The 26538-nt window shown below is 47.3% G+C and overlaps 1 protein-coding gene across 8 annotated transcripts in view; it reads right to left on the bottom strand.

Annotated features, from left to right (window-relative positions):
- Positions 1-291: 291 nt before the first annotated feature.
- Positions 292-26538, bottom strand: part of LOC147028615 (uncharacterized) — a 33318-nt gene continuing 7071 nt past the window's right edge. Inside the window, exons 2-7 of one of the 8 annotated variants that reach the window (XR_015057619.1) lie at positions 19585-19662; positions 19316-19338; positions 16162-16264; positions 4445-4500; positions 1093-1221; positions 298-1007 (exon numbers count right to left, since the gene is read on the bottom strand). Coding sequence is in view for 6 of the 8 variants with exons in the window: in XM_085879216.1 (XP_085735342.1) it covers positions 1057-1221; positions 16162-16264; positions 19316-19338; positions 19585-19662 (369 nt within the window). In the remaining 2 variants the exon portion in view is untranslated. Of the gene's footprint in view, positions 1222-4444; positions 4501-16161; positions 16265-19315; positions 19339-19584; positions 19663-26538 lie in introns of all 8 variants that reach the window. The other 7 variants (XM_085879219.1, XM_085879217.1, XR_015057620.1 and 4 more) reach the window with 7 other exon arrangements.

Genomic DNA, 26538 nt, shown 5'->3' with positions numbered 1-26538 from the left:
ATGGCTGGAGGTGCACATCAGTCGCATGTGGGGCCACAGTATTATTAGGTTTTGGCTTGGTTGCTCTGTTTGAGCATTCAGCAAATGCACAAGTCTTTGACACAAGTTATTGTTTGCTCTCCAATCTTTTGGCGACTGATACCTGGCAGTCGATGGCCTGGAAGGAAAACTGGGATTGAACAGACTGAGGGAGCTGGTTCCACAGGTGAAAGAAAGGAGTAAGAAATGTGTCGGTCAACAGTGGCTCTGGAACTTCATCATGAAAACAAAAGAGTGATAAGATATGACATGCAAAAATAAGGAATGTGACAAGAAAACTGGGGAGAGTTTCATCATTCTCTTCACCTTAAATATAACTGTGACAAAATAAATGCTGTGTGCCTTTTTATGGAATAAATTATCATTTCAATAAAATCAATAAAACAAAGTAATTCTGTGCAAATATATATTTTAAAATGGAAGTATAAAAAGAGCAAGCCTCAACTATTAAAGTACAATATACAAGAATAATACACAATGCAAACTCGACGCCACATTTTAAGAAGAATTGTAACATTATTGACAAAATCAGGAGCCAAAGTCCCAGTGATTTCATACAACAAGAACAACACATATAATGTACATACATGTGGCAAAACCTTTGACCAGCGCACCACACTTTCCCTCATTTTCAGAGCTCTGCGGGAATAAACCAACACAGCTTGAACAATTTGATATGAACACAATCAAATGGATTTCATATATATATATATATATATATATATATATATATATATATATATATATATATATATATATATATATATATATATATATATATATATATATATATATATATATATATATATATATATATATATATTAGTATCTGGGAGCATGTCCTTTGGTATCACAGAGTGCTTGAACCCATGAAGACATCAAATCAATCCAGCTGAGGTCGGCCTTTCCGCAGCTCCCACTCCATGTATTCCCAGACATGATCGATAATGTTCATCTCAGGACTCTGTGGTGCCCAGACAAGAAGCTGCAGGCTATTCCCAAACGTTTTCACAAAGTCTATTTGATAGGATGTTTTGAGGCATGGTGAAATGGACATTTGCAGGCATGATGGTTAACTTGATGTGAACTCGTCGGTTGGACATTCTTCTTCTCTTCCTGCACCTGAGTGCGCAGCAATGATTGAATCTTTATTTCAATCAATTCCATGTCGAGTTGCAAGTTCTAGAAACAAGTGAAACAAAAGTCAAAAACAAACTCTTAATTCGAAAGCATTAAAGTGAACAAGCAAGTTGCTGAAATGAATCCACTCTTTAGAAACGACAACCATAACTGTGGAAACTTATTGATGAAAGACAGAGAAAACAAAAACTCCTGCATACTTATGAAGGTAATTCAATGTTGATATTAACTTTTATTCGAGAGAATCAAACATTAATAGGAGTTTGATTTAACATCATTTTGCAAGGTATTCTCCTAATATTGACAGCGAAGAGGTCGTACAACTTATTTGTTTTGTGTACAGGGTGGAGACTCAAGGACATGGGAGAACACAGAACAGTCCAGACATGAACAGAATGAACAAGAAGGGCACTTGTTGGAGCGCATAACTCTGCCATGCACTGCCTGATCCACAAGAACATATCCAGCCCAATGCATTTTTCAAATATGTGACATTGTTTTTGGCCCAATCTCTCAATGGTGAAGAATTACTTTATACATTAAATAATTGTCGTGTCCGGATCCAGATATTCACCAAAATCAAAGGAATTTGTCCTTGCGACACGCCCAACCTGTCCGCAAAGTTTCGTTCGAATCCGTCCACAAATCTTTGAGATATCGTGCTTTTTATCGATTAAATCCGATCTCTCAATGATGAAGAATCACTAACAATTATCAGATCCAGATGCGAATTCAGATCTTCACAGGAATGGAATAAATTCTTCCTCGTCACACACCCAACAAGTCCACAAAGTTTCGTCCGAATCCGTCCACAACTTTTTGAGTTAAGCTTTCTATCATTTTTGGCACCATTTCTCAATGGTGACGAATCACTTAAAAAATTCAAGAAGCCGGATCCGTATCTGGATCTTCAACAAAATCTAACTATTTCTTCCTTTTCAAACATCATATCTGTCCACAAAATTTCATCCGGATCCGTCCACAACTTTTTGAGATATCCTGCACACAGAGAAACAGACAAACAGACAGAAAGGGGTGAAAACATAACCTTCTTCACCTTTGGTAGTGGTAATAAAAATTACCCCCGTGTGCGGGTGACGGTCATCTCTATAATACCACAGGTTCTCAATGTTCAGTTCAGGTAACCAGGAAACAGTCCAAACTAACCGTTTAGATTGAAATAGTTCACAGAGATACACTCGGATAATACTACGAACGACATAATTAAGAACTATGTATTGTTTATTTAGTACCCGGATTAACACATCAGAATCACCAGTAAGTGCAATACGTGTTTTTTTCCGGTCCGTCCACTCACTGGGGACATTTCAATTCCGGTTGTCGAAAAAAAAACGAAAAAAATAGGCTTAGCTCTCGGAGATGATGATAATCCTGTCGATTATTCTTCACTGATTATAATGCAACTTTCAGAATGAAAATTGGTCAAGTATTTATAGAGATATTGTGGTTTGAAAAATCGTTAGAACAAGCAAATTCATTAATTCCACAGAAGTTTCGTGACACTGCACAAAGTAACATGTCAGGTATGAAAAAATTTTGTATGCCAGATTCATTAATTATTAATTATGGAACGTACTCATTGATATATTAATCAGAAAGCCCGAAGCATGTCGCATAATTTATCACTTATCTCCTCATCCGGGATCCGTGGCCGCAGTTAAAGGTCAAAATGAGTCAAAGGTCAAAAACAATAGGGCTGCACAGCCTGCAGCCCTATGTCCGCCGGTGATTAAGTTAGATATCGGCACGATCGAGAGGAGCCTGCGAATTATCCCTGCTGATGCACTGAATTAATGCAATCGTTCGGCCAGATTATTCGTTGTCAAGATGTTGTGTGATTAAATCACTAATACAGTCACTCGAATTTATACCGCCGACATACTTCTTAACAATCACCTTCGCCCCAGAAACCACAGTCAATCTGAACCACGCTGGCCACTGCCCCGACGCCATGACCGGACTACTGCGCAGTTCTACTACGCAGTTTGGTTAAAGATGACTTGGCATTTTGGCGCGTGCGCACGAAATTATATTTTGAAAATAAATGCCGACGTAAACAATTTCAGGTTTTGAAACTTTTGCACCTTCGGCGGAAAATTTATAAATATAAAAGGCTAAAAATGTGTTTTATATTTATATTTCATTTCTCCTTCCTTCCTTCTTTGCGAATCGCATCGGCATTTTTGGCCATTTTCCAGATCACGTGACGATCAAACGGGAAGGAAATTCAATAATCTGTCCGGTTAGATACAAGATAATATTTTTTTACTATCATAATCAATAAACAGTTGCCGAATATCTTGGAGAATGGCAGACAAGATAGGTTTTGAAAATGGCGATTTGTATAACTTACATGACCTCGTGACCTTGACCCTGACCTTGACCCTGAACAAAAGTTATATCGTTGTGCAACACTCATCGACCTCTACCCACATACTAAGTTTCATCAAGATCGGAAAGAAAAATTGACGGACGTACGGACGGACGGACAGACATTTTTACGACGGACGTACGGACGGCTTTATTAGGTCATCTCGGTAGAGATGACCTAATAAAGGAGATGGGGAAGAATGAGATCAAGGAGTTGGGTGGGGGGGGATACATGGGGTGATCAAGGTGGTTATACATGCAAACTCTCAATCAAAATGGAAAGGAAAACTGTGGAAGCAATCATGAAACAAACAAATTTTTTAAAAAGGAGGATGAGAGAGAGGGAGTGGGGAAAATCTTAGAACCTGGAAACATGGAGAGTAGTGAACTTGGAGAGGGTTAATGAGGGCAGAAAGAACAAGATATCTGAAACAACAAAGCCATCACCAAGGGTAAGCCTTGCCCCGGCACCTGCAATCTAATGATGTAATATTCTTTTCAGACCACCATGTGACCTTCACCGTCAACATTTAGGGATAGAATGTAAATTAAGAAAATGTGTCTCCATCTCGAATCTATCAAAAAAATACTCAACATCATGAAAATCAGAGGAAAATTATTCAAGTTCTGATCAAAAATGTGTTTTTTGTGAATCACGTCACAATCGGAAAAAATGTAGGTGAAGAACACTCATCAATATCAGGTGCACAACTTAGATGAAGATCCACTATGATGATGTGAGACAAATATTATTTGAGATTCCACATTGGCAAGATTGAGCAATGACAAAGAAAGCATTATTTTCAGACCACCATTTGACCTTGACATGAAACTCGAAGGGGTATGATTTAAATTAAGCGGAAATGCAGCTTACTCCAGGCTATCTGGAGAGGGCACTTTTGTGTTGATCAGACAAACCAAAGACGAGTTCTAGTGGGAAAATGTTAAAATGCCTATAATTAGTCAAAGGTCAAAAACAATGTCAACCCCACATACTTTTTACTCCCATTATCAATGCAAAATTTCATTCCAAAAGTCACAGCTGAATCCAAGATACAGGTCACACATTCACAGAAAAACCAAAATGGTAGTTTGGGAGTCCAAGTGGTGTAAAACTTTGACCTTCAACTTGGAGGGGAATGATGTAAATCAAGCGTAAATGTGGCTTTCTCTTAGCTATCCATTGAGGCCAATTTCATTCTGATCAGACAAACCTTAGTCGAGTGATGGTAAAAAATGTTAACCATTTGAACCTTGATCTTCTTGGACTTTGTTCTCCCACCCTGGCCCTCCCTGGAATATGGAAGTTTGAAGTGGCTGGTAAAATTGCCATGAGGGTTCACAGGGCTAAAATGTCTCATTAGTTCATGACCTTTCCAATTGAGGTTACATCAAAAATGTACGTCAATGCCACATCGGTGATGACCTGAGATGGTGGTGAACATCTATCTCAAAGCACTGGAGGGAAGAACTAAATTGAACAGACCAAGGAAGTGGTTCCACAGGTGAGAGAAAATTTGAAAAAAACGAGTGGAGATGAGCAATGAATCTGGATGTTCTGAGTTTCATCACAAATGGGATACCGGCAGACCACCTGTGATGCACAGAAACCTGGAGTGGGAAGGGGGAGGGAAGAGCATGGAAAGGGCAGCGGGTGCAAGACCGGTAAAGAAGCAGTCAAAAATCGACCTCCAACCTTTCTGCGATGTGAACGTAACAAGCCCAGAGACTCGGCTTCATCTCAGGGGATACCAATCATTTTGAATGCCTTGGATTCCACAGCAGAATTATTTTTGGTATATATTGTTGCGGTATTTGCGCCCGCCGGCGTGCTGACGGCCACGTAACTCGAATCGCGGCACGTCGCCCACCGGACGGACAATCCAGTCGTGACCCTCTCGGACTAACGCCGGGAACCAGTCACGGGTGGACCTTTCGGTCTCACCGCGATCGAGCCAATCAGCCCCCGCGTGGGATAGGGTTGCTCGCCAAATTCGACCTACCTAAGTACCCACGCGGAGGGTAGACCGGGCGATCGCACCTCGCCGCAGGTCGACTTCGGACACGGGCCACTTAAGCGACCCGTTCCGTACTATCGGGATAACCGAGCGGTGTTATTCGTCGACCTCGACGGTTCGATTAATTATCGGGCGTATTCAGCCCACTACCAACCCTTTACGTGAAGCAAGATGAGGATTCAATGAAAGAAATGACGAAGCGAAGCGGGAAACAGTTCAACACAAAGCACATTTATTCGCGGCACACGGGAAGCACACATATACAATTCCACCAAATGCACACAGAAAAGACACAATGCAATTTACACAAAAAGCAAATATAAAAGCGAAAACACAATGCAGAGCTAATACCGACTACCGAGCACACGGCAACACTTATACAATTCTACTTCACAGACGGTGCCGACAACACATACCCAAAACCAAGGAAAGAATACCCTCAAGGATGAGGCGGGCCTGAGGCCGAGACCGGGTCGCGCCTACCCGTCTGGTGATGAGACGCGGAGCGGCGATGGCGCCTCAACTCCGCGGGCCTCGCGGACAGTGTCTGGTAGGGGGTGGGAAAGGGGCCCCCTTGGTCGCACTATCTCAGCGCGGGGGGAAACAGGAGGGGGTTGCTGATGCTCGGGGTATAGAGGATCTTTATTATCCCGCGACGAGCGTCTCCACCTCGGCCAGGTCGCGCTGTCGGCCTCCCTCGGGTGCAGCTTCCTGCACGACGCGAGCACCCCCTCGTCTGGTGTCGCCGCCTTTCCACAGCTCCGTCCCCTCCGTTCCGACTCCAACGCACACGACGAGCAGCTCCACCGCCCGCGAAGTCTTGACTCTCCTACTCTCCTACTCTCCGCCTCTGGACTATCCGACTCCTCTACTCTCCGCCTCTGGACTCTCCGACTCTCCTACTCTCCGCCTCTGGACTCTCCGACTCTCCCCCTCTCGACTCTCGTGTGACTGACGAACACGGTCCTTTTATCCCCCCGTAGCTTCGCCTTTGACCCCCTCCCTTTGACCTTTCACCTCGCTCCCCATTGGCCCGAGAAAAAGTGGGCGTGAAGGCTTTTTGATCCATAAATTTGCATATATCGATCGTCCTGAAGGCGGGGCCAAATCGCCCCTCGCTCACCGATTGGACGGCAAAAAGTGGGCGTGTGTCGTTTTTGATCCGTTTTTGAAGCACAAAATCCGTGATTTTGTACACGCTGTTCGGCGCGCGCCCTGCACGAGTCCAACACCGGTACCCACAGGCGGCGCAAGAACGGTGGCGATGCGACGGTTGCGAAGTGTGACGTGAAGGTCGTGGCGGTTGTGGTGAAGCGGCGTTGTGGTTGGTGGTTGATGTTGTGGTTGTGGTGGTAATCATGGCGGTTGGTCCAAATTAAAGATAGTAAAAGAAAAACGGCTATCCTGAAGAGTCGCAGCACGCATAAATGACATGTATTCCCACTAGACAACGGGTTTGGGCCTAACTACACATGTATTTACCGAGATACCTCACCTAAGGGACCTGAATGGTGGTTTGCGAATTTGGTAACCACAACACTACCCCCTCCCCTTTTTACAGACTCGTCCCGAGTCGTCAAATTTTTCGTGTGCCATCATGTGTAGTTTTCCCCTAGTACATTTTACCTACGGATCCCTGAGTGCGACATTCATGGTATTCGTGTCCCCAAAATAAATAACCTGAGGGCTGCGTAACTATCTAAACAAACTCACTCACACGGACGACTTAAATAAAATTGCCGGCGCTAGACAGACATGCCGGGGGGCGCACTCATATTTACAGTACATCTTAACCTTAACTTACAAATTTTACACTAAACCATGGCCCAGGATCATTGAACTCTGCAAAAAGAAAGCAGTTAGCAGGGAGCCAGGCTGCCCGCATGCAGTCTCTGGCTCAAACAATGCAGGAGACAGGGAACGTGGCTGGCTGCTCACACGCAGTCCAAGGCCTTCCCTTTTGAACTGAACGCAGTGAACCACAACGGTGCATGGGCTGCACAAACGCAGTCTCCGTGCCAGCTCAAGTGGCACACGCAATGAGCACAACGAATGGATGCATGAACACAAACACGGTGCACGGGCCGCCACTGCAGGCCCGTGTTGTAGCTGCCAACAGGGCAGTTCTTGCAGCTTGCAAACTGTTGCTTTGCGGATCCTGGCGCACATGGAAATGAACAGGGGGGGGGGGCAAAGCAAAAATTGAACGGGGCTGGTGAACGTGGGCAGTGGGCATGGCATGGCAAAGGCAGCAGGCAAACACAGCCCGCAGAAGAAGGCCGCTGCAGGCAAACACAGCCCGCAGAAGAAGACCGTTGCAGGCAAACACAGCCGGCAGATGAACTGGCCGGCACAGGCCTTGAAGTACAGCAGCTGCAGACGACGTGGCCGGCACAGGCCTTGAAGCAAAACACGGCCAGCTGATGGCACAGGCCTTGCAGAAAAACAGCCAGCCGGCAGATGAAGTGGGCCGGCACAGGCCTTGCAGCACAGCAGCTGCCGATCAAGTTGGCCGGCCTCCGCCTCGAAGAAAAACACGGCCAGCCGATGAAGTTGGCCAGCTTTTGCCGTTCAGTGGAGGTTGGTGGAGGGAGTGCGGTGGTGCTGGCCACTTGGAAGGCGGGCTCGGACCTACCTACCTGTCTCCCTCCCAACCTATCGCCTTTGCCTGTCACTGTACATACCCACTCCCTTAATTTGTCAAACCCCAATTTAGCCCCAACTTATTTTTTTGTTGTTTTTATTTTTACTCCCCCACTATAAATCGTCCCCTAACCCCCTTTATCGTCTTTGTTCGGCTAACCTATCCTGTCACCTAGCCTACTCCCAACCCCTACGTTCCCTTCCCGGACGGGAATAAGGGAGAGCTCACGTCCTGTGCCGAGGCCCAACTCAAGCCCCAGAATGGCCTCCCCAGAGTTCGGCGATCTATAACCCAAAGTGGGTCCAGCGGCCCACAACGACAGCGAGGGGATGGATGGTGCGGAGGGGTACATCTCCTAATCTACCCTAACCATTTAACAGTTAAACTACCCCGGGGCTTTCAACAAGCGCCTCTCGCTTAAACTATTGGTTCGAACAACCCAGATTCCCGTCGCCTATGTTGGTGTCCTCACAATTTCGGGCCTCGCCCCCCAATTTTCTCTCCGTGCCCTCACACGGTCTCCTGGCTGGGACACGTGGCTCCCTTTGGCAGGCACGACCCTCTGCCGAATCTCCCGCTATGGCACCCCCGGGCACTACACTGCCTCCGAGCCTACCAGCTCCCTAACACCGGGGAGTGCCCCCATGGCACCTCCCCTGAAACGCACACGTGGCAGGCCGGCCTCCCGGGCCCCTTTCCGAGGGTCACCCGTGCCCACAACACTGCCCACGCGGCTAATGGCGCCCGGGCCCCGCACCAAGCAGGCGCACCCGTGCCCACTGCTCTGTCCGGCCCCCCCATGGGCCCATGGCCTACCGCGGCCGACTAGCCTGGTGCCCGGGGTACCCACTCAGCGATACTCACCTTTCGCAGCCACGCTCCCAAGCCCGTCAACAGGGTTCCTGCACCCCTCCAAATGGGTCTCGAGCCTACTTTCCCACCAACAACAAAACGACCTCCATTTTTCAATTTGACTAACCCCCTAACTCACTTTATACTGACCCCGGGGTCCCTTGGGCGGGAGTCACTCCTCCCCCCAATCACTCATCGCACCATGCATTCCCCATTCACTCCATACACACAGACCCGCTGGCCTCACTCACTCACCAAGCACATGCTTCCATTTCACTCACCAACTCTTTTCAACACACACACACCACTGAACTCTGCCATCCTTCTAACTACATCCCCTAACTAACTCGTGCTCCCACGTCGTCCCTTAAACTACAGCACGTTCCTTTTAACCTACGTAGCTAAGCTACGTCCCCTCTACACATCCACAAGTTTGTCACTGTCTCCAAATGTCCCAAAAATCAATTTATTTCCCAACCTAAAGCTCACTAAATCCCTCTAACTAATCCATTCCACGGACTCCATGAGGACTTACCCCTGCCCCATGAAGTCGGTCTAACTAAGCTAACCCTTCCCCCTGACTAGTTTCCATCCTGTGCCCAGGTAAGGGGGTCTTCCCCCCTTGCCCAGGAATCCTGTGCACCCGAAAGTGAGGCTTGCTGTTTTTTTATGTGCAGCACCTGCGCGGCAACTCGCGCACTTTGCACCTGCCCGCGACGTCATGCAGCTGCACGTGTTCCTCGTCCCTCCTTGGACGGTACCATCCGGCAGAGATACCCCTCCTGCCGGATTCCAACCCCACGTGCAGCCATGACGTCACCGTGCGCAAAAAAAAAGAAACACAAGCCCCACGTCTCGAGGGGTTCCCCACGCGAACACATGTGCTTTGCCCGTTGGAGCTTAACACACACGATCGCGTGGAGAACCCGTCCGGTCCAAATCCATTTACCTGCCTAAACTTTGTCCGTCCGCGGGATCGGCAAATCCACCGCGTGCGTTTCCGGACCGGGACTTCACTCTCGCAAGCGAGCACGTGGTGGTCTCGTGCGTTGCACAGCACGAACCGCGTGCTCACTGCTGGGTGAACCCGGCACGGTCCCCGAAATAGCTACAGCCGCTACCCGGCTTTCTCTCCTCTGTCGCCGTCTCCGTCTCCATTCCACACACGCATACCTGCGTGTTACACCACCACAGTCCACACCATTAAACTCACACCGGGAGACGCGGCTGCGTGCTCCCGCATGCCAACCGACATCTCCCTCTCATACCGCTCTCTCACACACACGGTCTCCCTTGCACACAGCGACCTTGCACACGGCCGTTCACTCACGCGTGCGGGGGCACTCACCCGCGGTGCCTCACTCGCACTCCGTGCCTCATCCACACACGCGGGGGCACTCAACCGCGGTGCCTCATCCACACACGGTGCCTCACCCACACACGCGGGGGCACTAACCCGCGGTGCCTCATCCACACACGGCGTGCTGGGAAGCACGCACTCCGGCACCATCGCCACCACACCACTCACACACGGGGTCGCTTCCACACACGGGGACGCACTCACACCTTGCACCACACACACAGGGACAACCACACTGGGGATTTGTGTCCCCACAAGGGTCTCCGGGGCCTCTACACCCCCCAAGCTCTCCGTGCACCCGTCCACAGCACTCGTCCCCTCAACCTCGCAAAACACGACCGAACTCACCTGGTCGTGACTCGCCTCAAGGGGGCATACTCCCTCCCCTTGTTCCTGGAGGAGGCCATCCAGGTGCTCGCACTGGGTCTCTGCACGCTTCGCGAGCTCACCCCCTTTATCCTCCACTACCTCCGTGTGTGTGTGTGCGTCACTTACCCCGTCCAATTCACCCTCTATCTCCCGTGTCTCAACTATTATTATTTCCTTTGTCGTCACCTCGTGTCTCGTCTCACACGTTTTGGTCTCCCCATTTAATTTTTCCCTCTTGGTCACCGTCGATTCCTCTGTCACGACCCTCGTCCAACACGCCCCCCGAATTATTTTTTCACCCGCCTCCACCGCGGGCCTGTCAGCCGTTGCACCCCCTTCCAGCTCGTTTGCTCCCACACGTGGAGTCGCCATTCCCAGCTCCCTGGTCACGGCCTTCATGCCCGCCTGCAGGCATCGGCCCATGTTCTGCGTCTCACCCCGTAGCTCTTTCATTTCTTTTTTCATATTTGTTTCCATTTTTTGTGTATTCGCATCCATCTTTTGTGTATACGCATCCATCTTTTGTGTATACGCATCCATCTTTTCGTTCATGCCTTTCATTTCGTTTTTCATATTCGCATCCATTTTTTCGATCATTTGTTTGTTCATGCCTTTCATTTCGTTTTTCATTTCATTTGTCATTGCCGCCAGCATGGCGCATAGCTGGGCCATGTCGGGTGCGCTTGAGTGAGCCGTTTCGGCAGGGGTTGGGAAGGGTCTTGGTGGAGAGGGGCGAGGTGTCATACACCGCGGCCGCTGCCGCACCCACCTCGGGCCCTGGGTTCAGTTGGGCGAGTCCGTGTTCCTGCACAATCAACATTTCCTGCTCGGGGATTCCATCCTGGACCATGGATTCTACACATTACTATTACACATACCTAATCCACCCGGCACCCGCTCGCCTTGAGACGCCATCTTGCTTCTCGTGAAGGGTTAATTTAGCTCGCTCGTAATTTGGAGGGAATCGGGGGTCGCTTCTCTCACCCCTGGACCGATTCCCGTGAATTTAGCCGGAGACAGGAGAGCCCGTTTTCCTGTTCTCCGATACCAGTGCCGCGAGGAGGGCGATGAATTTGTATCGCACGACCTGACACCAGTGTTGCGGTATTCGCGCCCGCCGGCGTGCTGACAGCCACGTAACTCGAATCGCGGCACGTCGCCCACCGGACGGACAATCCAGTCGTGACCCTCTCGGACTAACGCCGGGAACCAGTCACGGGTGGACCTTTCGGTCTCACCGCGATCGAGCCAATCAGCCCCGCGTGGGATAGGGTTGCTCGCCAAATTCGACCTACCTGGTACCCACGCGGAGGGTAGACCGGGCGATCGCACCTCGCCGCAGGTCGACTTCGGACACGGGCCATAGCGACCCGTTCCGTACTATCGGGATAACCGAGCGGTGTTATTCGTCGACCTCGGCCGGTTCGATTAATTATCGGGCGTATTCCAGCCCACTACCAGCCCTTTACGTGAAGCAAGATGAGGATTCAATGAAAGAAATGACGAAGCGAAGCGGGAAACAGTTCAACACAAAGCACATTTATTCGCGGCACACGGGAAGCACACATATACAATTCCACCAAATGCACACAGAAAAGACACAATGCAATTTACACAAAAGCAAATATAAAGCGAAAACACAATGCAGAGCTAATACCGACTACCGAGCACACGGCAACACTTATACAATTCTACTTCACAGACGGCGCCGACAACACATACCCAAAACCAAGGAAAGAATACCCTCAAGGATGAGGCGGGCCTGAGGCCGAGACCGGGTCGCGCCTGCCCGTCTGGTGATGAGACGCGGAGCGCGATGGCGCCTCAACTCCGCGGGCCTCGCGGACAGTGTCTGGTAGGGGGTGGGGAAAGGGGCCCCCTTGGTCGCACTATCTCAGCGCGGGGGGAAACAGGAGGGTTGCTGATGCTCGGGGTATAGAGGATCTTTATTATCCCGCGACGAGCGTCTCCACCTCGGCCAGGTCGCGCTGTCGGCCTCCCTCGGGTGCAGCTTCCTGCACGACGCGAGCACCCCCTCGTCTGGTGTCGCCGCCTTTCCACAGCTCCGTCCCCTCCGTTCCGACTCCAACGCACACGACGAGCAGCTCCACCGCCCGCGAAGTCTTGACTCTCTGTTTCCGACTCTCCTACTCTCCGCCTCTGGACTCTCCGACTCCTCTACTCCGCCTCTGGACTCTCCGACTCTCCGACTCTCCGCCTCTGGACTCTCCGACTCTCCCCCTCTCGACTCTCGTGTGACTGACGAACACGGTCCTTTTATCCCCCCCGTAGCTTCGCCTTTGACCCCCTCCCTTTGACCTTTCACCTCGCTCCCCATTGGCCCGAGAAAAAGTGGGCGTGAAGGCTTTTTGATCCATAAATTTGCATATATCGATCGTCCTGAAGGCGGGGCCAAATCGCCCCTCGCTCACCGATTGGACGGCAAAAAGTGGGCGTGTGTCGTTTTTGATCCGTTTTTGAAGCACAAAATCCGTGATTTTGTACACGCTGTTCGGCGCGCGCCCTGCACGAGTCCAACACCGGTACCCACAGGCGGCGCAAGAACGGTGGCGATGCGACGGTTGCGAAGTGTGACGTGAAGGTCGTGGCGGTTGTGGTGAAGCGGCGTTGTGGTTGGTGGTTGATGTTGTGGTTGTGGTGGTAATCATGGCGGTTGGTCCAAATTAAAGATAGTAAAAGAAAAACGGCTATCCTGAAGAGTCGCAGCACGCATAAATGACATGTATTCCCACTAGACAACGGGTTTGGGCCTAACTACACATGTATTTACCGAGATACCTCACCTAAGGGACCTGAATGGTGGTTTGCGAATTTGGTAACCACAACAATATGTATGATCAAAGCTTGTGGAGGAGCAAGAGCAGAGTGTAAGGGAACAACATGAAAAGGGGAAACAAAATGAAAAGGGGGAAACACCAACAGCAGAGTAGAAGTGAGAGCGAGATCAAGTGGAGGGACAGAAGGGCACATGAGGTTGAAGAAACTGCACATATGCTGAATGATGCACATCATGAAGAGCAAGGGGAAAGCGGGGATGAAGAAGAAAAGGAAAAAAACAACCGACAACTTACAAATGAAAAGAGTTGTGGGGGGGGGGGGGATCACAATAACCTGGAAAAAGGGAATGCTTGGAAATGGGGTAACTTGGGGTGGAAGAGGTCATGAGTATGGATGAGAGATGACCTGAAGTAGTGGTGGACAGCTGTGTTGAAACCATGGAGTGAAGAATGGGACTGATCAGATGGGGGAAGTTGGTTCCACAGGTGATAGAAAAGAGAAACAAATGAGTGGAGGTGAGTCATGAGAAGGGAATTTTATTGTTCAACAAAATGAGTGTTACTGGCAGTGGCAGACCATGTGCATTCTGAAGAAACTTGGGAGGGACAGAGCCAAGAGAGGATAGAGGGTGGAAGACCAAAAATAAGTCGGGAGAATAGAAAGTCCACCAACCCACTTACGATGCAAAAGTAACAGGCTTCGAAATTCAGTTTTGTTGCGGGAGATCCCAATGATTTTTAGGGCTTTGCTTTCCACGACATCAAGGGCAAGGTGTGAGTCAGGGGTGCCAGCCCAAAAGGGAGAGCAGTACTCCACTCAGCTGTGAATAAAGGCCTCACAGGTTGTCAAAGGTTCATATTGACCAAGGAAAGACCCTGCACGACGAAGGATGGATGCTCAGTTGGTGGTTGGGCGTTGAAGGCCATCTTGTAAATATGGTCTGCCCAAGAAATATCGTGGCTGATGGTGAGACCCAAAAGTTTGAGTGATTTAACCTCTTCAAGTGGTTCGTTTCGGAAGTATATCGGAGGGCATGTCGGACTGTCGTTTCGGAGAGACAGGGTGAGTGTGTGGAATTTGTCTGAGTTGAAAGACATATTCCAAGTGTTGGACAAGCTCTTGTTTCTATCAAAGTCTGTAGAGAGGGAAGAGGCTTTGCCCATCTATCTAAAGGAAGAGAAATTACATGGCAGAGGGTAGAACCTTCAACAAAGAGAGAGGGAGGATTTTCCAAGGAATCAGAAAGATCAATGATAAAGAGGAAAGAACCCCATAAAGAGATTAACGCTGAAAATGGAAGTGGGGGATGTCCATTATCCATGAGAGGAGGTGACGTTGGATGCCAAAAGCAGAGAATTTGGAGATCAAGGCAGGGTAACAGACAATCAAATGCTTGAGATATGTTCACAGAGATGGACCTCATCTCACATCTGAGATTGAGGGCTTCTATCCATTGTTGGGAGAGTAAAAGCAACCTGTCCAAGGTAGAATAACTGAGTCTGAAATCTGAGATCAGTCCGTTGGAGAAAAGAAAGGATTTGATGTCAACACCAACGATAGATTCCATGACCTTGCTTCGAATTGGAAACAAGCTTATTGGCTTGAAGTTAAGAGGATCCATTTATGCACCATGTTTGAATATGAGATGTTGACCAACTCGCAGGCCAGTTGCAGAATTAGAGTCAAGGGTTGCCAGAAACGTCCGCAACTTCTCAGGTGAGAAATACAGAATGCAGGAGTAGTTTGGCATGACTGGATAGGATGGGTCAGGGAGCGAGGGGTTTAGCATGCAAGATTTGTAAGCAAACAGGGAATCGAGTCGAGTGTACCTCTCATGAGCAGCGTCGCCTGTGGTGCCAAAATTGTAGTAAAGGAAGGGATGGAGGGGGAGATTACTCGAAAACACAAGGTTCCACCAGGTTTTTGAGGAACGAGAAAGGTTTGAAAGTTGAGCCTTGAGGTTGACAAGATGTTTTCTGCTCTCCTGGGAGTGGACACATAATTTTGAGTGCTTTGTGGAGTGATCTGAGGTTGCCTTTAGTCAAATTTTCCTTCCAGGATGAGAAGGCAAGTTGTTTCAACACAACTGCATCACCGTAGGATTCAGTGCACCATGGGCAAAAAGATCGATATGACAACTGGAGAAGAGGTAGGATGAATTTGTGTGCAAGAGCAGGCTTTCCCAGGTCACATCTACATCAGGGGACACACACTTGATTGAAAAGTTTCCGGGTGGGATCGGCCCTTTTCAAGTTTTCATTCTGTTCTGAACTTGCCCCCCAAAAACCTTGTTATGATCTCTCCTAGGATATGACGTATCTGACGAGAATCTCATTAGATTCCACGAGACCTTTTTTCAGGCTTATTGCCTTGATGTTGCTGGAGAAAATCCGAACGCTCACAATTCAAGAAAGATGCAATGAAAGTTTTTGTTTTTGTTTAACCAAAGTGACATATAAATGCACAATCACACCTTGACTGCTATTTTGCAAAGTATTGACATTTGTCTTCAAGTTAAAGGAGATACCGATTCAAGAATAGGCACTTACCTGGAGAGGAGTTGGATCTTCTACATTTCCACTCACATTACCTCTGTCCATTAATAGCTGAACACCTGTCTCCCAGAAATAGTTCCTCCACGTGGACTTGCAGCTGTTCAACAACAACAAATAATAATCAACACAAAATAACTTCAAAGAAAGCCACAATCTATTCATGGAAATCTTTCTGTCTCTCTATTCAACGATGATTGGAGATCATTTCCTATTTGTGATGGACACGGGAGTCATAGACGAGGCTGATAACCGCTGAGAAGCTTCTCCCACATTGACCGACGGAGACCGAGATTGACCTCGGATGTTGGATGGCATCATGACATCTATGTTGTCAGAGCCATCCTCATGTTATTCTGGATTTGACAGCAGCCTCAGCCCCCTTGTGGATTGCGTTGCACCATGCATGTCTGTTTGGGTGATGGTCTCCCAATTTTACAGTGGGATTTCTGCAGCATTAAGGTTGCATTGAATGATGTCTTTGTCGCACAGGTGTTCTCCAACACTGTGTACTCGTCTTTGCATGCACCAAGGTGACCAAATCAAACAAATTTAGGTGGTCTTGAATCTTCCATTGATATGATAATTGAGTTATCACGCAGATAGCCACGGTTGAAAAAGGACCTCTGCCTTTCTTATGTTAATGGTATGACCAAAGTTTGTGGGTGCAGTCGTGAAAGTCACTGATTTCCTGGATTTCATCTGGGGAATGTGACACTTGCACCAAGTCATCCGTATGTAGGAGGTCACACACACAGTTTTCTCAAGGAAATGTAGATGCAAGGAAAGATATTTCTGTACATCGAGACTGTGCAGTGAACAACCCCAACAAGCAAAGTATTGTTACGGTGCCAGAGGTCGGCTGCGAGCCGACCGCTCTGACGGAGCCGCAAGTCGAGTCGGCCCAACCGATCGCCCGGAACATAAATCGCCGCCCAGACAACTCCGAGGCCGACGGGTCCTTGTGCAAGAACCGTGAAGGATCAATTTTTCCACCACGTGGTACAGGTTTATTTGCCAATTCTTAAAAATACCTAGAGACCACGTGGCGATCCACCGAGCCTCCACACCCTCGACAGAACTGTGACGAAACAAGTCGCTTAAGCGAGCCTGTGCCGTGCGCGATTCCGAGCGGCTTAATCGCCGAGAACCGTTGGTCCGAATGTCCCCCTTTTACGGCGAACCAACGGCTTTCTAACTCCCATCGCACAAAATTCTCAGTCAATGACAGAATCGACGCGACGAGCTGAAAACATTTAACAATTGGGGTATTTATTAATAATAATGGGGAGCTCGGGAAGCACGTAAGAGCAGAACTCTACCGACGATACGAAATGCAATCATTAACAGCACACAAAGCACTGAACAGTTTCCTACTTGTTTGACGGGCCCACGGACACAGGTACGCACACACACACACAACCAAGAAATGGTGGCTGATACCTTTGCCTCGGACTCTAACTCAGAGGACAGATGAGCTGAAACCCAGAACCTAGCTCGAACCTCTCCACCTCGTGTGGTCTTCAAGCTGTTCGGACCTGAGCTCCAGCGAGAGCGAGCTGGATCCAATCGCCGTGAGCCGCGATCCTTCCAAAGCTCCAGCGAATCCTCTCGCGCTTCCGAACACGTGCTGGTGAGACGGGGCGCCGATTCTTCCCGTCGATGCGTCGCTATCTCGAAGAACCACCTCCACGATGAAGCCAAGGAGTCGCACCAAGCCGGGAGCCAAGCGGATAACAAAGAGCTCCGAGCCGAGCAAACAGCTCAACTCTCTTCCAATGAAAAAAGCCTCTCACAACACGAACCAAGAACTCCGAGCCGAGCAACCAGCTCAACTCTCTTCCGATGAACAAAGAACTCCGAGCCGAGCAACCAGCTCAACTCTCTTCCGATGAAAAAAGAGCTCCAAGCCGAGCAACCAGCTCAACTCTCTTCCAAAGAACAAAGCCTCTCACAACACGAACCAAGAACTCTGAGCCGAGCAACCAGCTCAGCTCTCTTCCGATGAACAAAGAACTCCGAGCCGAGCAACCAGCTCAACTCTCTTCCGATGAACAAAGCCTCTCTCAACACGAACCAAGCCAGAGCCCCAAAAGCAAACCGAGCCAAGCAGAACCCGAAGGCCTGCTGAAAAGCCAAGCCGAAGCAAAAAGCTCTCCAAAAAAGCCCCCACCTCACAAACCAGAACCGAAGCTCACTGAACCAAAAGTCTCAACCCTCGCCAAGCCGAAGCAAAAAGACTTCAAAAAGCCTCCACCCTAACCCGAGCCAAGCAGAAGCCAAAGCTCACCAAAAGCCAGCCCGAACCAACAGAGGATCTCTTCTTTATTCTTATCGGCACCTCCCCCGCTCCCGGCGTGACTCATGTCCTCATGCTCCACCCCCTGCTCAACCACGGGTGGGAGGGAGTTGCTTACGTCATGAATAACGGGACGAGAGGGCTCTTCTTCCTCTTCCCAGAAGAGGGGGAGGGGCGTCTTCCTTTGTGTTGTCATCGCTCCCTTACTATTAAATTTAATCGCAGCGCACTTCATCGATTTTTGCCCATTAAACAATGGAAGGTAACCGATCTATAGAACATGCACTTATCGACATATCTGAGCTCAAGGAACCTGTATATTGAGTGCAATCGAATTCCAAATCCGTAACAGTATAATAACAAAGTACTGTACAAACAAGGGAAAACATCAGTGGATAAAGAGACAATGTTGCCGTGTGGGCAAATACGAATTTCTCCACTTTTTGAAATCCAGAGTCGAGGCGGTGGAATACAGATTCAGGGTCATATTCATCTTATGCTTTTTTCCCATTGACTTGAATGGTTCGGGGTGCGCAATTGGAGTGTGTACGTGTGTGCACACACGTGTATTTTTTATTCTTTATTGAAGGCTGCAGTCACGGACAAAATGGTCCTCATCGAGGCCAGGCCTTAAATAAAGAAAAATAAAAACCAAAGTGAGGAGTGAAAATGAGTAAAAAAAGTATGTCATGTGTGTTTGCAAGAAAGAGAGATTAAAGTTTGCCTGGTCGCGAGAGTTTGAGCGAGACTGAAAGTAAGACCAGCAATCCTGATGTTCAAAAACATAAAAAAAAAACATCCTCAGCAACCAACTGGTACCAATGACCACAATCACAACAGCTTCTGACTTACCTCGACGATTTTTCGTTCGGCACCTGAAAACAAAGTTGGACAACATTAAAATCAAGAGATCAAGGCAAGACAATTGCTTGGATGTATTTGTACATGTGTCTGACTGTGTACCCATTCACATGGATGGATGGATGCATGTGAACGCTCCATTCGCGAGATTCGAAGACAAAACCAACACATCTGCAAAGGATCTGTCCTTCTCAAAGAATGATCATTTGTTTATATTTCTGAATAATGTTAAACTGCCCATGTGCTTGGAGATGACTTACCAGTGGCAAGAGGAGAAGAAAGACAATTATGATTAGAAGGACCAAACAACCAATCAAAATGATGTTCACGATCGAGACCTGGATCAGGACAAACACGGGGAAAGAGAATCAATGAAAGGTGAATTGTTTGGAATGGTGAAACAGAGAGCACAATTAGTCCCCATTAATGTTGGTACATGAGCATTTCCTTGTTCTTCATGCAAGGTTCTGGGGATGGTCATAATAATGGTGAAAATAGAGATGACATCATGTACGTAAGGGGCAATCTTGGAGCGTGTCGCACAGGAGAAGCAGAGATGCCAACTTTTGGAAATCAGAATTAGGGAGGATTTTCAACCGACACCAAATAATGTGCGCAAAGCGCACATCTCGAGCGCGGAGTGCTCGACCCTTGCGGCGGGGTCCAGGGCCCGCCTTAGGGCCCTGAAAGCTCTGGGGTTCTAGACGCTCTCTCGTGCCCTCTGAGCCCTATTTTGGAGCATTTAACATGTTAAGAATTCTACTTTTGAACAAAAAAAAGGGAAAATTGTGCACTTTTAATGTTACATGTATGTTAATACTAGTAAGTTAGGGGACAATCAAAGATTAACAAAAAGCACAAAAGAAGCAATATTTTTCTTACCTTACTGGCTGGTACTACTGCTGCTTGCTTTTTCCATGGCAGCTTTGCTGAGTGACAGCTGTGTGGCTCTTTTAGCCCTTCTGATTATGTCTTTGCTGTATTCTCTCTGGTATCAAGAGGTGCTGCCGATGTCACTATCACCGCCACTAAACAGACAGGGGAATTTCTTGATGAAAAACTCCACACAGTCAAACCCCACTTCTTGGTGTAGCTTAACATCCAGCACCTGAGCATGCTTGGCTAATTCATCATCTAGCGGCCAGGTTTTGAAGATATAATTGCAGGCTTTCACATAATATGAGCGAACTGCACTGAAGAAACCTTGGATGTCTGACTCACTCAGAGTGAAGGTGGATTTCTTGAGACTCCTTTGTTGCCTTATATACAGTTTGGCATCGTTCCCAATCATGAGGTCCTCATCATTGTTCTGATGATTTCTGTCAGAGAAGGGTACATTTACCAGAGCAACCGATGACACCGATGGTTTCAAAAACCGTACGAAGATATCTTTCAGAAGATCATTCAATTCTCCGTGCAGGAGATGAATACAGGGTTCGTCTCTTTGGAGCAGAAGATTCCCCTTCTCAAAAAGCTTGTTAGCATATCGAAGGAAGAAACAATAGAGTTTTGTTTGTGGAGACAAGAACATCCTGTTGACACGTTTTTCTCTAGATTCCTGCACAGTGTTTGAGGAAGATGCGCTTTTAGTTGTAGAACTCGTAGTACACTTAGCCGCAGGGCGATCACACTTGCGTTTACTGCCAGCAGAAGAGGTCAGACTCGTAGTACCAGATCCAATTTTACGTTTGAGGAGAGAGCTTGAGGTAGGTGCAGCCAAGGAAGAAGACCTCTGATTCGAAGGTTTTGCTGAGCTTCTATCAAGTGATTTGGCAAAAGCAGAACTTAACTTCTTTGCCTGTAGATGGGACTATCACAGTCTTTCTCGACTCTGAAGGGATCTGCTTTGTAGATGAACGTGATGAAGGGCCGGTGATGCTACCTGCTCTCAGCATTGGTTTTGGTGCTGTCCCTGCTGTCTTCTTCGCAGCAGATACTGCAGTGGTAGTGGTGAATGCTGCTCCACTAGTGCTTGATCCTGCAGTGCCAGTACTGGCAGTAGATACAGTGCCGTCCTTCTTGCTCGTTGTTAGAGTCTTGGCTACAGTTGGTTGCATTTTTCTTCGTACTTCTTCTTTGAAGAAGAGGCGAAGTGGCTCCCACTGTTCAATCAGCCTGTCTAGGCACTGACCAAGGGACAGCCACCTTGTTGCGACATGCTTCAGAATCTTGTGCGTCGGGGCATCACAGAGTTCTTGCAGTGCTTTCACTCCTTTGACGCGTTTACTACTTTTGTCCAAGTAGTAGTAAATATCGATGAGAAAGTCATCTAATTCAATGGGTAAGGCCTGAGCCGCGTTCTTGTCGTATTGTGCATCATATGGCAAGGGCATCCCATGATGTAGCACTCTGATTTTGTTTGTGGATATAAGCAGCGACTCCTTTGTGCTTGCCCACCATGACAGAGGCATTATCAGCACAAAAGGAAACACAATTTCCCACGGAATTTTCCTGTCACTGAACTCATGATCAAGCAGTTTGAAAATGTTTTCTCCAGTGGAATCTTGTTTGCACGCAGGCAAACTTAGCAAACCTTGCTTCACAATCCCAGCACTGTTGTCATGGTACGAAATCAGGACAGGATATAGCTGGGCCTCACCACTGTCATTGCTACCGTCTGGAGCTAGGCTAAATGGAGCGAGTCTAGCAATATCGGCAACAGATGAAGCAGTAACATTTGACAACTCACCAATTACACTGGTCAACAACAAATTTGTTGTCTGCATTTTTAAGCTGATTTAGGACGAATCTGATGGCGCTGAATCCAAAACTCACATTAGTTTTGTTCAATCAGGTCAAGTTTTGAGATATGGCCACATGTCGTTTTACATTTTTGTTCACATGTACGCATGTGTGGAGCATTTTAGAAGAAGTTGGTGGGGGTAAAATATCATGTCAAATAATTGTTTTAATTGGAAATAATATGACAAGAAGTATTCAGGTACGATAGTTCTGGGTGATTATGTCGAAAAGGGATCAGTTTGAAGTCATAAAACCTCAAAATCTTCCAAAATATGGTGAGGCAAAGCATAAAGTTCGAGGACCAAAACTAAAGTTAGGTGGGAAGATTTGGTAATAATGTGATACAAAAAAGTTGTATTTCTTGAAATAACGAACTCTGAAGAATGTACAATACCTACATGCGCTCAATTTATGACATGCGCTTCTGCTCAAGCTTGGAGTGCCACAGTACGAACCCAAAGATTGGAGACTGTTCATTGACAGCAGCAAGCGATCACTGAAATGTGTTCTGCTACACAACGGCAACCATTTTGCCTCTGTACCCATCGCTCACTCGACTACACTGAAGGAGAAGTATGAAGCGGTGAAGTACGTGCTGGAGAAAATTGGTTATGATCAGCTTAAGTGGTTTATTTGTGTTGACCTGAAGATGGTGAACTTTTTGTTGGGACAACAGTCTGGCTTCACCAAGTACCCATGTTTTCTGTGCATGTGGGATAGTAGGGACCGTGCTCAGCATTACACGAAGAAGGACTGGCCTGTGTGGGAGGAATTGGTGCCATGCAAAGAAAGGAACGTCATCAACGACCCTCTGGTGGACAGAGACAGAATACTCTTCCCACCGCTGCACATCAAGCTCGGCTTAATCAAGCAGTTCACCAAGGCTCTGGACAAAGATGGTGACTGCTTCACTTACTTGTGCCAGGCTTTTCCAGGATTGACCATGGAGAAGTTGAAAGTTGGCATCTTTGATGGTTCTCAGATCCGTCAGCTCATCAGAGATCCAGAGTTCAAAAACTCAATGAACGAAGTGGAACTGGAAGCGTGGAAGACATTTGTTTTGGTAGTGAAGAACTTTCTTGGCAACAATAAGGCCAGAAACTACGCAGAACTTGTCAACAACATGCTGACTGCTTTCAGAAACCTTGGTGGCAACATGAGCATCAAGATGCACTACCTATTTTCACATATGAACCGGTTTCCTGAGAACCTGGGTTCAATGAGTGACGAGCAGGGGGAGAGATTCCATCAGGACATGAAGGAGATGGAGACCAGGTATCAGGGTCGCTGGGACGCAGTCATGATGGCTGACTACTGTTGGAATCTGAAGAGAGACCTCCCTGCCGCTGAACATTCCAGGAGTTCGAAGAAACGGAAGTTCAAGCCCTGAAGTTTGAACAGTGGTGACGCAACATGCAATTTACTTGTACTACTTACTTTATCAATGCCCACCATTCAGATGACAGTAATCGATGTTTCTATCATGTAATCAATAAATGTTGTTGGCAAAACATTTTTTTTCTTAAAAACATGTTTAGGGATGATATGTGTTGACAAAAATCAGCTGATAATGCCACAAAAATGTAATTGATTTTGTCACAAGATCTGATTTTTTCAAATAAACTTAGCACAAAAACCTGACCTGATGGAGAGAAACGGATGCCATTTCTGATTCAGCAGTGCCAGAATACCCTAATTCACTAGTAGAAATCTAGACAACATTCAGAAAGTAAAAAATTGTTGACCAGTGTTCTTTTTTTCTTCTTTGTTCTTGTTTTTTTTTTTTTTCTTTTTTTTTTCTTGCTTTTTGTTCTTGTTTTTTTTTTTTTTTTTTTTTTTTTTTGTTCTTGCACATCTTGCACATCTTGCAAGTTTTTGTTCTTGCACATCCATACTTTGAAGAAACTTTGAATCTGGAAACATCTTTTGAAATAGAGGTCCAGCATGATCTGAGACTGATATGGGCAAGTTATGTTCCACAATAAATCCACTAAAGAGAAGTTCCGCCGGGTAACATCCTCTTCCTCGCTTGTCCCTTGTTTGGTGAAATAATTCAGAAGTGTACCGGTACTCGTGCTCGAAGATCTCCTTGCAATGTCTGTGTGCCGTTTGCTTCCAACGTGCTTCCGAATATCATCGCGACCTCCGTGCTCAACTGAAATATCAACGCTGCATACTGTACAATACGCATGATGAATTCCTCTTTCAGACTTTCGAATACACGGGTATTGGAGACTGTATTCGGTCTTGTACTTCTGAGACCATTTCTGGTCTTCGTAAGCTTCTTTTCTGCCATTCCGTAATCAACATCGAGGGTTTGAAGCATCGGTAACTTCGAAGTCGATGTTCCACAGCTGCAGCGCGACTCTCGTAGAACTCTAGCGGCTGTTAAATTAAACACCGCACGGTGGTCGCGACCGCCGGGCTGGTACGGGCCCAGCTGCATGCAGTGAGCGTATCGCATGCATATACACTGTGCATACATACCGCATGCACTGTATTGCACACATACCGCATGCACTGTATTGCACACATACCGCATGCACTGTATTGCACACATACCGCATGCACTGTATTGCACACATACCGCATGCACTAAATCTCAGTGCATGATCGCATAAGCGAGATCCAGACCCAATGTTTCGCTGCTCCTCATTTGAATTTGCAATTTTTTACGTACAATTTGGTAGCAGCGAACGTTATGGAGTTACCACATGCTATACGTAGCAGACGATGCTTTTCATTCAATTCTCATACTAGTACATTCTGATTAGTGAACAGTGCAAAAATATCAAAATTTCGGGAGGATAAGGATAGTGATCGTAAGGGCGGGAGTTTGGGTGAATTTTCGGAAGCCTCCCGATGAAATCGGGAGGGTTGGCATTGCTGGAGAAGGATCTGGGGAAGGTCATAGATACGGTAGGTAAGCAGGCAGCACAGTGCCAAACAGCTATAGGGAAAGCAAATCGGGTTTTCGGTTGTAGTCGGAGGGAGATAAATTATAAACCAAAAGAGATTGTGTTAACATTGGACAGGAATTTAGTGAGGGTGACATCTGGAATATTGTGTGCAGTTTTGGTCACCACAGTTCTGGAAGGACAAAGATTCCGTGGAGAGGGTGCAGCGCAGGGCAACTTGATTGATCCCGCACCGAGCCAGAATCAGCGATGAGGAGCGACTGAAGGAGACAGGGCTTCATACAATAGAAAGAAGGTTGTTACAAGGAGATATGATGGAGATGTTTAACCTAATGAAAGGTGTAAATAAAACAAGTGCAGATGAATTATTCAGCAGAGTAGACAGTGATCGGACTGGGGGCCGAAGTCTGAGAGTAATGAAGAGGAGAGTTAAAATGGAAGACAGGGGTCTTTCACTCAGACAGTCGATGATGCATGGAATGGCCTTTCTGGAAAGGTGGTAGCAGCAGAAACAGTAGATCAGTTTAAATTGGAATTAGGTACCTGGAAGTATTTGCTGCTTTTCCAGGATCAATCACGAAGAAAGTGCAGATATGTTGCCTCTTGTTCCAAATAGTCAGAGATTTCCCCGGGTAATGAATTTTTCATCTCTCTGACTGAAAATAAAATATGCCTGGTGTTGGCTGCATGGTTGGAATTGTGTGCTTGGGATCCCATGGTCCAGAGTTAAAATCCCACTTGGCTGTTGAATAAATACCAAGTGGGATTGACTCAGCCTGTCATCCTTCTGAGGTTGGTAAAATGAGTACCAGCTTGCTGGTATCCTGTGTTGGAGTAGTGACCTGTCCAGGATTGTGCCCAATAGCCAAGGAGACTGCTTCGGTAACACCAATGCTCAACACAGAGTGTGGTCCCAATGGATGGACCTGGAAGTATTGGAGAGAGAGAGGTATACAAGGATGATGCGGCACGGGCATGATGGGCTTAATGGCCTCCATCTGCGTCTAATTTCCTTCTGTATCCTTGTGTAACCCAGTGCTATCTGCTGTATGATCAGGTTGTAGGTGACGAAACCGATTCCCCTCTCTGGCTTGACAGTGTGGAGCATGACCGACACCTTGCTGGACGAAAAGCAACACATGACAAATAACAAAGGGTGGATGAGCCCCCTTCGGGAGCCAATGGCCACCCAGTAGGGAGATTGTGTGTCCTAAAAAGTACCCATCCGGTTGGATCAGTTCATGGCAGGGGTACCGTGGAATCCATGGCTCCTGCTAAAGAGGAAAATGGGGAGAAATGAAAGCATCAAAGTTGGAACATGGAATGTTGCCACAAGAAAAAAAACAAAGGTTCTTCTCTTCAAAGGGAGTTCCAGAGAAAGCAGTCAGTCACACGAGGATGGAGGAGAAAAATAATATTGTCGCATCAGATGGACCGTGAACATGGACCGACTAAGTCAGGGGTGTAAGACTCCACAAAAGACGAAAACGGTGTTAAAAATACTGCGTTCAATAAACATTAAGATTCCCCAAAGTTCACCCAATAAAATCCTGA

This window comes from Eptatretus burgeri, chromosome 4, assembly GCF_056783735.1.
Source record: "Eptatretus burgeri isolate ZD-2024b chromosome 4, Ebu_testis_v1, whole genome shotgun sequence".
Classification (NCBI taxonomy): Eukaryota; Metazoa; Chordata; class Myxini; order Myxiniformes; family Myxinidae; genus Eptatretus; species Eptatretus burgeri.
The sequence above is the reverse complement of the archived record's forward strand: the minus strand, read 5'-3'. Positions and strand labels throughout refer to the sequence as shown.